General features: G+C 44.3%; 1 protein-coding gene across 2 annotated transcripts; it reads right to left on the bottom strand.

Annotated features, from left to right (window-relative positions):
- Nucleotides 1–771: 771 nt before the first annotated feature.
- On the bottom strand, nt 772–16,912 carry LOC311235781 (uncharacterized protein). 2 transcript variants are annotated; one of them, XM_084323269.1, is made up of 6 exons: nt 16,872–16,912; nt 12,716–12,876; nt 12,135–12,228; nt 10,407–10,566; nt 1,926–2,075; nt 772–1,234 (listed from the first exon to the last, which is right to left on the bottom strand). In XM_084323269.1, the coding sequence occupies exons 2-6, from the start codon at nt 12,838–12,840 to the stop codon at nt 1,053–1,055; spliced, it is 711 nt and encodes a 236-aa protein (XP_084179395.1). In that variant the 5' UTR covers nt 12,841–12,876; nt 16,872–16,912; the 3' UTR covers nt 772–1,052. The 2 variants fall into 2 exon arrangements, with proteins under 2 accessions (XP_084179395.1, XP_084179396.1); XM_084323270.1 differs by lacking the exon at nt 16,872–16,912 and adding an exon at nt 16,725–16,851.
- Nucleotides 16,913–16,923: the final 11 nt, after the last annotated feature.

Genomic DNA, 16,923 nt, shown 5'->3' with positions numbered 1-16,923 from the left:
CAAAGAAAAAAGAAGGAAAATAAGAAGCTATTTTTCTCTGGGTCACGAAGAAGCTAAAGTAAAACAAAATGATGTAAATATGGATAATTTATATCAAAAGTCCTCATTAATTATTTCATGTTATTGTACTTTTTAAATGTTCTAAACGGAACCATTTTATATTGTATATATATTTTGTACTGTTCACTGTACTTGCTTTAATTTAGAAACAATATGAATAAAGAAAAATACTGTGGCAACGTCTCCGTCCTCCTTTTGGTCTTGTTTACTGCGTACTATATTAGTAATATGAGTATACTGAGTAATAGTGCTAATCAGCTCTATGTACAGAGTTGTAGTATTAATATGTACAGTGATACAGGTATAAATACACTATACTGGCCAGCAGCGTAACTAGTAAGAGTAGGTAAGGGATATGTACAGATATAGATATAGTATCTACAGATATGTAAAAAGGTTTATATGCTGGTATGTACAGATGTGGATAGATATATATATATATACGGTAGAAATAAATATATATACGGTATATACAGCATTATTGTACATGCTATCATGCAGAGTTGTATGAGTTATATGCAGGTATATTCAGACAGATATGGATATACAAGTATATATCCGTTAAATGTAAATATATAAATGTATATATAATGGCATATACAGCACTATTGTACATGTTATCATACAGTACAGTCTATTTGGGTAGACGTATAGTATGAGGTCAAATAAAATGCCATTGTTATGAGACATGGTGGTTTAGCTGGTATTCATATCTTTTATTAAATGAGGGCAATAGACTTTTTACACAACAAATCCAACATTCAGTTAGTGACTTAGGTAGAAAAATTAAATACAATCACTTAGCTGGTACACAAGCCCAACAGACCCCTTTTCCTGTGAAACAATGATTTGCTCCTGAAGAATAAGACACAGGACACTAAAGTACACATGAACATTAACAGTTTCACACGACAAAGGGTTAACCCTTTCACAACCATAACAATAAAAGGAACTTGAACCACACTAGTGGTAGTGAAAGGGTTAATAAAGGTTCACTTGGTCCTCCTCTTCTTACGGGGTTTTTGGTCTGAGTCCTCGTCGTCCTTGTCGTCATGGACACCGCTGCCCGTCACGTCGACCGAGAGGTGGAGCGGGATCTGCAGCTGATTGGCTACCGTCCATGTCCACAGACACAACTCTACCCTGTGGGGCGTCCAGTCCGGCTGGCTGTCCACTGAGGAGTAGGAGGAGAAGCAGACATCACGTCAGTACAGACATCAGCGACATGTTGAAAAGAGCCTTCATAAAACAACTAAAGCAAATAAGCTCAACTCTCACTAGATTACGGTCAACGGTGTCTTTTTACTTTCTCATCACAGCAAAGAGAGACAGTTTACACTAGGATTGGGTGATTAACCAGTTTCAATTTTCAATTTTGGTTTCCCACAATCATGAAAACAAGATAATCGAGGTAAAATTATTATTGTGCAGCATGCCGTGTTGCTCTCATTCTGTCTCATGTTGTAAATGCAGCACACCCTTCCTTGGCGCACACACACACCAAGCCCAAACAGTAGTTTAAGCTGGTGTTGAGAGGGAGGAGGGGCCACAGTGCGTTTCTCCAGTTATCTCTAAGCGTCCTTGGACTCCTTGGTAACTTGTAGAAGATGACAGAAAGGCATGACTTTGGTCGAGAAGAAAGGTAAAACTAATCGAGTCGTCGTCATATGATGTTTTCAAATTAGTGAGTAACCGTGTTTAATAATCGTGATTTTTGCCATAATCAAGCAGCCCTAGTATACATACACATAACAGTATACACATGCAGGCACTGCAGTAAACCAGTACAGGTTAGGTTACATACTTGGAAAGTACAGCAGTGTTACTGCAATAAGTCCAACCTAACCTCTCAGCCACTACCTCACCTTTGTTGAGTGTTTTTGTGCGCTCCACCATCTTGTCCAGGTAGAGGGCGTAGTGCTTGGCTGTGTACTGGAGGCTCAGCCCAGGTACACTTTCCACTGCCTCATCAGCCATGAACGCTACCTGGTCCGGCGCCCCGGCTGCCAGCACAGCTGCAGATAAAAACAAACCATCAGGCCACGCTACACTGGATACAGGGAACAAAATTAACTTTTTGACTTACCAGCCATTTGGCTGGTAGATTTTAAAAACTACCAGCCAGGCAGATTTTTTACCAGCCAAAAATTATAAATAGCTTTTTAGTATATCGCCATGTGGTATTATTACTATATACTGGTAATACTCTCATATGCTATTTTTTATTAATATCATAAACAACATAAGGAATATTAGCATAATTTTGAGTGGACTAAAGGAATGAGTCAGCGTTAATAGTTTTAAATGAAAATAATTTATTGAAACATAGAAGTGGGGTCGGGAGGGACACAGGGATGTGCATCTCCATCACTGAGGCCGATGCGATGCGCATCTCGATACGGTGCCAACGATACGATACGATTAACGATACATTTGAAGCACCAGGCGATGCGATACGATTCACCCCTGTGTTCGATACGATACGATACGATTTGATTTAGGGCTGGGCGATATAACGATAACGATAAATATCGCGATATATTTTAATAATCGATATCGAATATCGAAATAAAAAAAAAAAACGAAAAATCGTTTTTTTTTTAATTTTTTTTTTTTTTTTACCTGCAAAAGGGCAGTTTTAAAACCAGAGACAGTGGACAGACTTGTCTTTCTTGCCTGCAACTTAAAGTAATGGCTTTGCTTGTCCAAATGACAATACTGACCAAATTCAGATTTCTTTTTCTCTTGTCCATTTATTTTGTTTGCTTTCTAATTTAAAATACATTTTGAAACCGTCTGTACACAGTAGGCTATGTGTGCTAGAAGAACTAGACTCCAGTCACGAGTCACAGTGCACATGTGCTGTGGTTTGTCCACCAAAAAAGCGCCAAAAGATCGAAAATAAACTAGCAGAGCCAGAACTGTTCAACTCCTCTGGAGCCACAGCCAGCAGAGAAGCCGGTTTACTTTAGCTTTTAAACCAGCTGCAGCCTGAGAACTGGAGTGTGAGGGGATGTAACACTAAATGACAAAGAATTGCTGCAAAATAAACATACATCTGTTGTTAAAAAAAAAAAAACGTTTTTTTTTTTTTATACTTATAACAATTCGATAATTATCGATATCGAGAAATAAAATAAAATTATCATATCGTTATCGCGATATGATTTTTTTCCATATCGCCCAGCCCTAATTTGATTCAACATAATCCGATTCGGGGCGATACGATGCGATTCAACACGATGCAAAATAATGATACAATTTTATGGTATGACAGAGGATTTGGTTGTATTCCTTATACAGCTTATATTATTATTAAAAATCAAATAATCTACTGTAAGACAATTTATATAAAAACTATTGGGTGCCTATGTTTTCCATCCACTTTAGCTAAAAACACACACAATGTATATATACACACACTGTGAGACAATATAGCTTATAGCAGACTTAATGATTTTATAATATTTCAGATAATGAAATTAAATGTTTATCATCAACTATCCAGTTAGTATTTAACTTTTGGCCACTTTAAATCATTGAACGGAGAGAGAGAGAGAGAGAGAGAGAGAGAGAGAGAGAGAGAGAGAGAGAGAGAGAGAGAGAGAGAGAGAGAGAGAGAGAGAGAGAGAGAGAAGAGTTCTGATGCTCCGTAGTTGACCACACCATGATGGCATTTTTGTCAACAACACAGTTTGAACCTGGCTGGAGGAAGCGATAAAAAATTAAACGAATTGCCAATAAATGTGAAGTTATCTTTGAACCTGTTGTCAAGCGTCTTCAATATACCCCCCCCCCCCCCCATTTCCTCACTAATGGAACTGGTGTTGCAGAGTCACGTTAGTTAGTTAGATACCAGTGGCGTCGTTAGCCCTGGGCTTCCGGGGCTTGTCGCTGTGTGCATAACACAGTAACAGTAAGCTCAGCAAATATCAGACAAACATAAAATACTGTATCCAGTACAGGTTAAAATTACAGTAAAACAAAAATAGAAAAAATTTAAATAGAGTACAGAAAATACTAGACATTATCTCTTTGCCTAGCTGGATCTGGCAAGAGATTTCTTGTTGTGATTCTCCATGTTGACTGATTTGGGTATATGGAGAGAACATTTATATTTTCATCAGTCTGCATCATTGGTTGTCTTGTGTAGTGTTTGGTGAATGTACGGCACGGTGGTGTAGTGGTTAACACTGTCGCCTCACAGCAAGAAGGTCCAGGGTTCGAATCCCGCTTGGGGACCAGGTTTCCATGGTGCCAGTTACCCAGGTGGGGTATCTCCCAGGCCTTTCTGTGTGGAGTTTGCATGTTCTCCCCGTGCTCGCAAGGGTTTCCCCCCCGATAAGATAAACCCAATGGAAAAACATGCACAACAACAAGATCGCTAACGCTGTGGCGTCCTTGACGAAGACGGACAGGAGCACTTGGATTGGTCCCCTGGCGCGGCTCACGTTGTGCCTGTCTGCCTGGGGGATTTCAACAGCGCGCGTCTTAAAAAGGTGCTGCCGAATTTCTATCAGCATGTGACCTGTCCCACCAGAGGCGAGAACATATTAGACCATGTATACTCGCAATTTAAGAATGGGTACAAGTCACAGGCTCTTAGTCCATTCGGTAAAAGCGATCACGCAGCAATTTTTCTTTTGCCTAAGTACAAACAGTGTCTCAAGCGAACGCCGGTGGTCTCGCGAGAGGTTAAGCGTTGGACCGTGACGTCAGTAGAGTCACTCCAAGCAGTGCTGGGAAGCACAGAATGGAGTGTACTCCGTGATAACACAGCCAATATTAACGAATACACCGAAACGGTGATTGACTATGTCTGTACTCAGGTAGAAGTAATAATCCCCACCACCAAAATTAATATCTACCCAAACCAAAAGCCCTGGGTAGACAAATCCGTCCGTGAGGCTCTGAAAGTGCGCACATCAGCATACAACACCGGGCTGGTGACAGGCAACATGGAAGAACACAAGATGGCAAGATACAACGTCAGGAGAGCAGTAATAGAGGCAAAACGGCGTTACAAGGATAAAGTTGAACTTCAGTTTGAACAGGCTGACTCTAGAGGCATGTGGCAGGGCCTCAGAACAATGACAGACTACAAAGGTACCCCCCTCAAACTGAACAGTGACATCTCCTTAGCAAATGATCTCAACTCCTTCTATGCGAGGTTTGAGGCTGTGAATAACAACACCAGCCTACAAACCACGGCAATGGGGGGGGGGGGGTCTGCTGATGGAGACTCAGTGTTCAGGGTAACAGAGCATGAGGTGAGACGGATCTTTAAAAAAGTGGATATCAGGAAGGCAGCAGGACCGGACGGCATCCCCGGCCGCGTCCTAAAAGTCTGTGCCGACCAACTGGCCCCGGTATTCACTGACATCTTCAACCTGTCCTTGGAACAGGCCGTCATCCCCACCTGTCTGAAGAAGTCCACCATCATCCCTGTACCCAAAAAATCTACGCCCGCTTGCCTCAACGACTACCGCCCTGTAGCCCTCACCTCCATAGCCATGAAGTGCTTTGAGAAGCTAGTGAAGGGCTACATCTGTTCCTCCCTCCCAATCAACCTGGACCCTCTGCAATTTGCATATCGCCCCAACAGGTCCACGGAGGACGCCATAGCCCATGTGCTGCACACAGCAGCATCACATCTGGACAAGAGGAAGGGGAACTATGTGAGAATGCTGTTCATCGACTACAGCTCAGCATTCAATACCATAGTCCCCTCCAAACTCATAGCCAAGCTCAGGGACCTGGGCTTGAACTATGACCTGTGCCAGTGGGTCCTGGACTTCCTGACGGGCAGACCCCAGGTGGTAAGAGCCGGCAACTGCACCTCCTCATCCATCACGCTCAACATAGGGGCCCCCCAGGGCTGTGTTCTGAGCCCCCTCCTCTACTCCCTGTACACACATGACTGCGTAGCACAGCGGAACAACAACACCATCATCAAATTTGCTGATGACACAGTAGTGGTGGGCCTGATCTCTGCCAACGACGAAAGGGCCTACCTGGAAGAGGTAGAGAACCTGTCACAGTGGTGTCAGGAGAACTGCCTCTCCCTGAACGTCAGCAAAACAAAAGAGATGATTGTGGACTTCAGGAGGTCGGGGGTCAAGGACTACAGCCCCCTCAGCATCGACGGGGCACCAGTTGAGAGAGTGAACAGTTTCAAGTACCTCGGAGCCCACATATCCGAGGACTTGACATGGACCACACACATTGACAGTGTTGTGAAGAAGGCACGACAACGCCTCTACTTCCTCAGGCGCCTAAGGAAGTTCCAAGTCAGTCAGAAGATCCTTAGGAACTTCTACTCATGTACAATAGAGAGCATCCTGACCGGCAACATCACCTCCTGGTTTGGGAATAGCACTGCACAAGACCGTAGCAGACTACAAAGAGTGACACGTTCAGCCGAACGCACAATTAGAGGGGGGCTTCCCACCCTCCAGAACATTTACAACAAGCGGTGCAAGGGGAAGGCTAAGAGAATTATTAAGGACTCGAGCCACCCGAACAACTGCCTCTTTGAACTGCTGCCGTCAGGCAAGCGATACCGGAGTCTTATGGCGAGCACAGAAAGACTCAGAAGGAGCTTCTATCCCCAGGCCATCAGGCTGCTAAACGAACAATAATCGCTAAACGAACAATAATCACTATGCAACAACCATCAAATGCACACAGCACACACACCCACACGCACACACACACTCACTCAAACAAACAACACACTGCAGCACCCACTCTCCACACTTTAGATCACACAAACACACTTACACTTTATATTTATTGATAAAGGATTTGCACTACAACTCGTACACCTACTGTGAATTGTACCTAAACTGCACCTCGTCCATTTATGCCTTGCACTATATAGTATTGTATATTAGTACACTGCACAGTATTGTATATTGTATGGTAACTACGTCTACGAACATTGTACATATGTCTAAACTGAACACTGTGACCTCTTTTTTTTCTTCTAATTTTTACTATGTTTTTATTTCATACTTATCTTGGCATGCACAGTCTCTGGAGCGCAACAGTAAGAAGCATTTTGTACAAAAGTATTCTGTACTTCTGTATGACAACTATTAAAGAAACTTGAAACTTGCTCCCGGCTGCCCTTGGGGGGGAAGGACGACGGGATGGGTTAATCGCAGATACGAATTGCATGCATGCATCGCATGTGTGCCAATTGATGACCTCGGAGCAGGTCCTAAATTATTATAAATTATTATTATGTATTGTATATTTTCACGTTCTCTGTGTACAGTACTTCACTCTCCTTCCATTTTGGTTGAAGACAGGTGAACTCACCTGCTGCATTTTTATAGTGCTTAAACCTGATTGGTGTATCTACAATTAAGCAATGTGTTTGTGCATCTGATTGCTGTGTTTAACCAATTGGCTCATATGTGTGGTAATTTGACATTATATGTGTAATGTAATGCAAGTGTGTTTAGTGTTTTGCAAATCACTGTGTGTATTGTTTGGCAAAAAGTGTGAGGCTGACTTTGTGCTTATAGGGGTGCAAATCTGGGCCTATGTTTTGCTCCTTGAGTGTAAGGTTTTGATAATTGTGTAATACTTTTGATTTGAGTGTTTATGCAATCGAAGAAAACTGTAAAGACTAGAGATTAACTGTTTATTTATTTTGTACATAGGCTGTGCATAATGTTTGTTTGTTTATTTGCTTATGTGTATGATTCTTAACTGTGTTTTTATTCTGTTATTGGTGTATATGTGTGTATGTATGTATATGTATATATATATGTATATATGTATGTATGTATATATATGTATATTTGTACTCTCGTTGGGACCTCTTGGACCATATCAATGTTTTATCTGGCTAAATAAAGGTTAAATAAATAAATAAGAAACTGATGATTTGGTCCTGTTAACTTTGAATTTTCTATGGGGACTGCCCATATCCCTCTCATGGACCTGGACCTCACTTTAAAAAAAATCTAATCTAGTTCTTCAGTATTCGTCTCTAATTACTCTAAAATTGCGTATTTCTGTGTGTAAAAAAAAAATGTCTAACCCTAAAAACGCCCCTGTTAGATACTGTAGTTTAGCGTTAGCTCAACGGCTAACTGGCTAACGTTAGCCAGCGGCTACTATCGTTAGCCAGTTGATCAATTCTATTCATGTCTCCTCCTCCTCGACTTCCCTGTTTGTTGATAACTGTGACGCGGCTCTCGCCTTCTGTAGTAGCGAAGCAAAGATAGTCTCTGCTGTGTGCAGTGCACTGCTGCTGACAGAAGTGGATGAGAGGAAATTATATGAATGAATCGGTTATCGGCACTGCTGTGTAGCCCTGCTCTTAATGCCAGCAGACAGCACGGACTGGGCGGATATGACTCGCGGAGTTGCCACGGGTTTTTTCAAAATAAGAGTATCATATGAACCGAACGTTGCTAGCTGCCGGAGCCATAGATATTATGACTGGAGTTGCGCTTGGGGCGGAAATGAGACCCGCACAGGATTTTCAAAATAAGAGTATCGATGGGCGGCTACGTGGCGTAGTGGGCAAGGCGCTCGCCACGAATGCGGAGACGCTGGGCTCGCCTGTTCGAGCCCAGCGCTCCACATTGCTTTCAGTTTAGCTGGTCGTTCATACTAATACACATTGGCCGTATTAGGGGGTGGGAAACTGATGGGTGGGGATCGGGCGTTGTGGACAGCGACTCCTACAGGTCGGTTGGTGCGCTTGCGCAGTAGAATCAGGAAGTGTCGGGGGCAGCGTGAGCCTCCCACGCGTTACTCCTCGCCACTGAGAGATCGAGCTGCGCAGGTGAAAAGATGCGACTGCTGTTACCTCAAGTACCGGAGGGGACTTGTGCTATGTATGACTTAGTCCACATTGCAGCCGACTTGTGGGAGGCAAGAAACAGCGTTCGTGACAGGGGAGGGTTGAATTGGATGATACGAAATTGGGATGGGAGAAAATATAGAAAAAATGGGAGAAAAAGTGGATACAAAAAAAATAAGAGTATCGATATGAACTACACGCAGACCTCTCATTGTTAGTCGCCAAACCTTAAATCTGCCCGCCATTGGCGGTTGGTGGGTACTTATTTTGTTCCCTGACTGGATACATCCTAGGGAAGCATCCCCTATATCTTTCCAATCTAATTAGCTTAGCCTCTAGCAGCTACCATACCAGGTCCACAAGATGGCTACTTAAAAAAAAAAAAAAAAAAAAAGAGAATACACACTGAACTAGGAAGAACAGCTTTTTCAAGCTTCACACCTTCGTCATGGAATGGGCTACAGGACCATATCCACTTAGATACCCTGGTCTCTCTCTGCTAATTTAAACCTGTATTACATAACTTCCTACAAGAAGAATGTTGCTGCTTTCTGTAGTCGGGTCCCAACTGCAAAATTACTGTATTACCCTGTATTTTACTGTCATACACTTTTACTATTATGTACTCTTGTTTTGTGTTTTTGTGTTTACATGTGATGTAATGTATATTGTATACATGCACTTTTATTATGTTCTTGTGTGATGTACCGCACATTTTATTGCTGTCTGAGACATATTGCAAATGTTATTGCGGTCATCTTGACCAGGTCTCCCTTGCAAAAGAGATCTTGTATCTCAATGGGACTTCCTGGTTAAATAAAGGTTAAAAAAAAAGAAACACTGCAGGCGAAAGTAGCCCCAAATCTGATTTCTTTGCTCATATGTGACTCAGATCAGTTTTTTTTTAACGGCACAAATCACAAGGAGTCTGATGTTTTCAACCATGCAAGGTGCCGACCTGCTCATCGGGAGCAGTTAGGGGTTAAGTGTCTTGCTCAAGGACACTTCGACACGCTGCCCGGGAGGAGAGGGGAATCAAACCGGGAACTTTCCGACTACCAGACGACCGCTCTACCTCCTGAGCAACTTGTTCCCCCAAATGTGAGGAACAAATTGTAAAGCACTTTGGATAAAAGCTGTATAAATGCACCATTTACCATTCATAATGTGAACAGCCAAACAAACGAAAAAAATCCGATCTAAGCAATAAATCAGAATTGATCAGTAAGACTTGCAGTGTGAACGCAACCACTGTGGCCCCCAGACCACGCGCGGTCAATATGTTTGGATATTAACTACATCCCAAACAGAGCCTGGAGACTCGCAGACACTCGGTCCTGCCGGCTAAGCTCTTTATTCCTGCGTACTTAATGAGAAGGCAATCAGTCGGTCCATTACGAGGGTCACTGAGACAATTATCCAGGGTGAATTGTTTTCCCAACTAATCTACTGAGAGGACACACACACACAAGTTCCACAGTATCAACAGACCAGAGAGTGTGTGGCGTGTGGCACCCACCTGAGGCCGTGGCGGGGCCCAGGCCCTTGAGGATGCAGAGCTCCGCGATGGCAGCCTGGGTGTCGGGGAGGAGGCTGAACGCCATCCTGGAACACGCATCCACCGCATACTTGGTGTTGTCGGCCACCAGCTGCTGCAGCCGAGGGCGGAACTTCCCCCTCTGCACCAATCAGGGGAGGAGAGAGAGAGAGAGAACACATGGGGCCAATCAGGGAGGAGAGAGAGAGATAGAAAGAACATATGGGGCCAATCAGGGAGGGGAGGAGAGAGAGAGAGAGAACACAATCAGGGGAGAGAGAGAGGGAACACATGGGGCCAATCAGGGAGGAGAGAGAGAGCCGACAGGGCGGTTTGTATCGAGTGCTGCTCACCGGTGGTAGACGATATCTGGAAAGAGTTGATGGCCTTATTTCCACACTAAACATATTTCAGAAATGGTATAATATCTGGCTGTATTGAGCTCATGTGGGATTATTATGACTTTATAATGTGTATAACTTGTGCCTCATCTTGGGCGGCTACGTGGCGTAGTGGGCAAGGCGCTCGCCACGAATGCAGAGACGCTGGGCTCGCCTGTTCGAGCCCAGCGCTCCACATTGCTTTCAGTTTAGCTGGTCGTTCATACTAATACACATTGGCCGTATTAGGGGGTGGGAAACTGATGGGTGGGGATCGGGCGTTGTGGACAGCGACTCCTACAGGTCGGTTGGTGCGCCTGCGCAGTAGAATCAGGAAGTGTCGGGGGCAGCGTGAGCCTCCCACGCGTTACTCCTCGCCACTGAGAGATCGAGCTGCGCAGGTGAAAAGATGCGACTGCTGTTACCTCACGTACCGGAGGGGACTTGTGCTATGTATGACTTAGTCCACATTGCAGCCGGCTTGTGGGAGGCAAGAAACAGCGTTCGTGACAGGGGAGGGTTGAATTGGATGATACGAAATTGGGATGGGAGAAAATATAGAAAATGGGAGAAAAAGTGGATCAAAAAAAACTTGTGCCTCATCTTCATTACATAAAGTTTAACAGATACAGACCCTCATCTGCACCTTTGTTTACACTGTTTATTTTTCTCATATTTGTATATTCAGATCAAATGTTATTGCCTATATTTATGTCTTTCTACTATTACCCTGCCTGTACCTGTACCTCCCCTCCCCCATGCTGATTATTCTTTTCAATAAAGGAATATCTTGTCTCATCTCATCATTAGCTATGTTCAGCCTGGCTGGGCCTAGCCATGGTCTAGCATGGTATGGTACGGTTGGGTTTGTGTCTCCATTGTGTTTCTTGTAACCTCTCCGGTTGCTAGGCAACCTTTTCAAAATGTACATGATTACCACGATGATACAATACTCCTAGCCGGCTTTTGGCTCACCTTGTGAAAGGTGGCTGTCTCAGCCGAGGATCCAGCCAGGTTTGGCCAGGTTCTAACAACAACAACACGGTGTGCCAGACGAGGCCACAGCATGGCTAAACCCTGGCTAGTGGAGACGAGACCACAGCATGGCTAAACCCTGGCTAGTGGAGACGAGGCCACAGCACGGCTAAACCCTGGCTAGTGGAGACGAGGCCACAGCACGGCTAAACCCTGGCTAGTGGAGACAAGGACACAGCACGGCTAAACCCTGGCTAGTGGAGACGAGGCCACAGTGCGGCTAAACCCTGGCTAGTGGAGACGAGGCCACAGCACGGCTAAACCCTGACTAGTGGAGATGAGGCATTATACTTACAGTGAGCTTCCACTCCATTATTTTAATCAGCTCTGACAGAGCGACATATCTGTCGGGTCGACTGGCGATGGCAGCAGGCAGCGCCTCCTGATACCTGGGCAGTGACACAGAGGTCAGAGGTCACATGCCTTTCTTCTTCTGACTAGATCAGGTTAAATTGAATAATAATAATAATAATAAACGTTATTTGTATAGCACCTTTCATATAAGAATTGCAGCTCAAAGTGCTTCACAGCAGCAAAAAATACAAAGTCAAGGTAAGGCACAGAACACCAAATCACATCAAGAGCAATGCATAAAGTGCAGACATAAAATAAGTATAAAACGAGCATGAAATAGATAGCAGCTAAATAGACAAAGTCAAGGTAAGACACAGAACCCCAAATCACCTAGTTTTTTCATATTAGGATCTAACATCGCAATAGGCCCCTTTGTTTATGGTTTGATTATCACTGATACACATAATATAGACTATTTTAAAATAGACGGTAATAAAAGAGTAAAATTGAATAGACGGAGTAAAATGAATGAATACAGCACTGGAGTCGTGGTTGTGAACAGATCTCTCGGACTGTAATCACCATTTATCCAGTTCCAGTAGTTTGCCAGAATTCTTGCCCTTCTTCCCGAGGGATTTGGCCTCCAGCACTTCCCAGTATTTGCCGTACAGCTCCCTCCAGACGGCTGGGTCCTCACACGCAAACATGGCAGCAGGTTGTTAGAGGCCTGAGACTATAATGACCTGCAGAGATACGTAAGAAAGGAAAGAACGGTTTCACCAATGGCCTCAGTGCATGTGCTCATTCATGTAGTGGAGGTATTGTGAGTAATATCCAGTCACCATGGACTTCAAGTGTTGTGAAGTGACTGTGGCACGTAGCGATACTACTGCGAGTCAAGAAACCTGTGTGAAAGTGTATTAGGAATGACCAAAAACCACAGTAGTACAGATAACTAGAGTAGTTGAATAAAAATGTCCTAAATCCCTGCTCAACTCAAATCAAATGGGAACACAATGATGTGTTCGTTCTGATAAATAGATCAACATTGCCACCTTGTGGCGTATGTGCGGTATTGCGCTCTGCTACCAGAGTGAAAACTCTTAACTCGTTTTCAATCTGATAAATGATCCCATGCTGCCACCTTGTGGTGAATGTGCAACACTGCGCTATTGTTTGATCAGAGCGCGAGTCGGCGGACTCCCTCAGCTGCAACACTGCGCTCGGGACGCGTGAACACTTTAGGCAACCAACATGCCCTTCCGCGTTGCTCTGAATTGCTCTGATTGGCCGAGCGCACGCATGCGCATGAGCCGTGACGCGCTCCTCGGAGGCAGGAATACTAAGCTCCCCCTTAAGCTCCAGGAGAGAGGAGAGAGGCTGAAAACCCGCAGTTCTTGCCCGACTGATGGGAGCCGAATCCCGGATCCGATTTTTCTGATGAATACCCCCAAAACATGGAGGTCCCGAACGCATGGAAGTATTGATTGCGCCGTAATGAATCATTAAAAAAATATACCGTTAACTGGAATATGTTGTGCCTTTACACATATGTTGGATTATGTAATTGGTTTGTCATGACAAACTAATAAAAAAATCGCGATTTACCCGGTGGCTACAACAACACACAGTGACTAGTCATAGGCCATCTACAACTTTTCTCCATCCAACACGGCTTTGGGCTGTACTTTCTGCCTCCCCCCAGGTAGTTCCTCGTCTCTTGAGCTCCGCCTCAGTGTCCCGCCTCCAGGTGTTCTTAGACTGCCGTGGCTTGTGCTATTCCCATAGCTTCCTTCAGATCCTTCCGCAAGAGCTGGACGTACTTATCATAGTTCACAACCTCAGGGTTGTCCAGAACCGTACTGAAGACCATGTCAACAGGTCAGTCTCGGTATTCTGCCAAAGATTAGCAAGAATGGTGCATATCCGGTGGTCTCATGGATAGTGCAATTGTAGGCGAATGTGAGAGACTTGAGTGCCTGCGGCCATCTGTGCTTTGCTTTTGGAGGCAGCGCCCTTATCATGTTGCCCAGAGTCCTATTCATCCTCTCACATGATCCATTGCCCATAAGGTGTCGTATGGGACTTTTGAACACCAGCAACATCCAAGAGCTCAGCAATCAAAGCACTCTCAAAATTGGCTCCCCTATCCGAGTGAATGAGTCTCGGAAAGCCATACACACAGAAATAGTTATGCCACAACTGATGAGCCACAGCCTTAGCAGTTTGATTTGGGCACAAAAAGGCGTGTGCCATCTTCGTGAAATGGTCAGTAGCAACGAGCACATCCAAGGACTTGTTTGCAGAATCCTCAGCACACCAGAAGTCTATGCTCACAAGTTCAAGGGGCTCAGTCGTTATGATGTTCTCCAATGGTGCTCTGGCTTCAGGCTCAGGAGTCTTGCTCATCACGCATCGCCGACAGCACCTCACATACTCCCTCACATCTTTCTCCAGGCCTTGCCAGTAAAACCGCTGTCTGGTAAGGTACAAAGTCCGCTGTTGGCCCTGGTGACCAGCCTCGTCATGGACACCTTTCAACACCATGGCTTGCAGCGAAGCGGGGACCACATACAGGTACGTCTTCTTCTTTGTAACTGTGTTCCTTGACAGGTGATACAGCACACCCCTCCTCATTGTTAGCTTATCCCAGCCCCTCAGTGAACGAAGGACATCAACAGACTCCTGAGCACGCTCTCTTCTTGAAGGTGTTCGTCCTCTCTCAACAAAGGAAATCACTTTGTTTAACACATGGTCATCTTTTTGCTTATTCATGAGTTGATCATGCGACAGCACCTCTCCACAAATCTCTTCTGATGGCATAACTATCTGAAGAAGCTGTGGCAGCAGCAGCGCATTGGGCCCCATATCACTGTTCTGCAGCTTGTGTGACTCAAAAACAGCTGCTACTTCCTGTCTCGAAAGGGCACCAGGTTGGGAAACAGTCACACACTGGCATGCCACTGCAGGCTCAACATCGGAGGTAACGTCGAATGGATGATTAGACCAACGGAACACATCCTGAACCTGTTCTGTGCGCACAGCATCAGCTTCACCCAGCAATGCCTTGTACGCAACCCTCGTCAGACGATGGAGTGCACTAGGCCGGATGAACGGCTCTCTGCTCAGGGCATCTGCAACAATATTTTTGGGACCAGGGATGTATTTGATGTCAAACTGGTATGGGGCTAGCTTAGCAACCCATCTCTGTTCACACGCATCCAGTTTTGCCTTGGACAAGATGTACGTTAACGGGTTGTTATCAGTCCATACTGTTAACTGGTGTCCCCTCAACCAATGGTGAAACTTGTCACAGTTTTTTTTGCTGTGGTGTGCTGGGGGGCAACATCAACTCGAGGGTCTCCAGCAAGCTGGTGAAGAAGGCTAGCTCAGTAGTGGGTGGTGAGCTGGATAATCTAGAGGTGGTGGCTGACAGGAGGATGAGGAAAAAGCTAGAAGCCATCCTGGAGAACCCCTCTCACCCCCTCTACAAGGAGCTGGCCAGAATGAATAGCTCATCCCCCCCGACAAACCGCCTGGGCCGGTCCTTTATACCGGCAGCCATCAGGCTCTACAATAAAGGGCTCGGGTGGCCGGTTCTGCTGCCAGAGTTATCACTGTCTCAACTCGGGACATGAGAACTAGAGACTCACATCAATAACTACCTTGGTTCTATCTTGATTCTTTGCACTAGAGACTTCATAACACTGGTCTATCTTGTGTTTGTAATTTTATATTACTATTTTATATTACCTTATTTATTACTTTTTATATTACTTTATTATTATTATATTTTATATTACTATATTGTACTGTACTGTGAATCTATGCATCCCTGCATCCCCCACCCTGTACACCCCCCCCCCCCCCCCCCCCCCATGCTGCTCTGACACCTGAATTTCCCCTAGGGGATCAATAAAGGATTATCTTATCTTATCTGTACATTATCCCTTACCTACTCTTACTAGTTACACTGCTGGCCAGTACGACTTACAACCATAGTGTCTTTATACCTGCATCACTGTACATATTAATACTACAACTCTGTATACATCTGATTAGCATTATTACTCAGCAGTACTCATTTATATATTCTATACCCAGTTTAAACACCTGTACATGGATATTACTATTGCACGTTACTGTTACATTTGCACTCTGGTTGGATGCCAAACTTATTTTCGTTATATTGTACTTGTGCTGTATGATGACAATACATTTGAATCCAATCTAATCTAAACAAGACATGAGTATTAATCTCCACATCAATTGCTTGTGTCCATTATTGATTGATTGAAAACTTTAATGAACAGATTGCAGAATGGGTACACAGTACAGTACAAATGGGGATGCAGACCAGAGAAAGACTTTCGTTTTGTTTACATCAGGGTCCCCCATTTTCAATTCATAATGGCATTTATGACATACACAACATACAGGTATTCAGATATAAAAAATATAATCTAATCATCTAATCCATTGATTGATTGATTGAAAACTTTATTAACAGATTGCAGAATGGGTAGCTACAGACTACAGTACAGCTCAATACATACACAGCACAATACACAATACAAATGGGGATGCAGACCAGAGAAAGACTTTCTTCTTGTTTACATCAGGGTCCCCCTTGTCTCCTTGTAAGGGAAAACAAACTAAAGAAAGGAATGTGCTTGTGTATCTAACAGCACGCAAGAGACTATAATAAACTATAAAAAAATAACGAAGCAAACAGTACCAGGTTGTGTGAATGGATTGTTGATGTTTCCGCGCGGGATGTGGTCGTTGAT

Source organism: Notolepis coatsorum (genome assembly GCF_963971535.1).
Source record: "Notolepis coatsorum genome assembly, chromosome: 10".
In the NCBI taxonomy this organism is placed as follows: domain Eukaryota; kingdom Metazoa; phylum Chordata; class Actinopteri; order Aulopiformes; family Paralepididae; genus Notolepis; species Notolepis coatsorum.
This window is presented reverse-complemented; position numbering and strand designations above follow the sequence as displayed.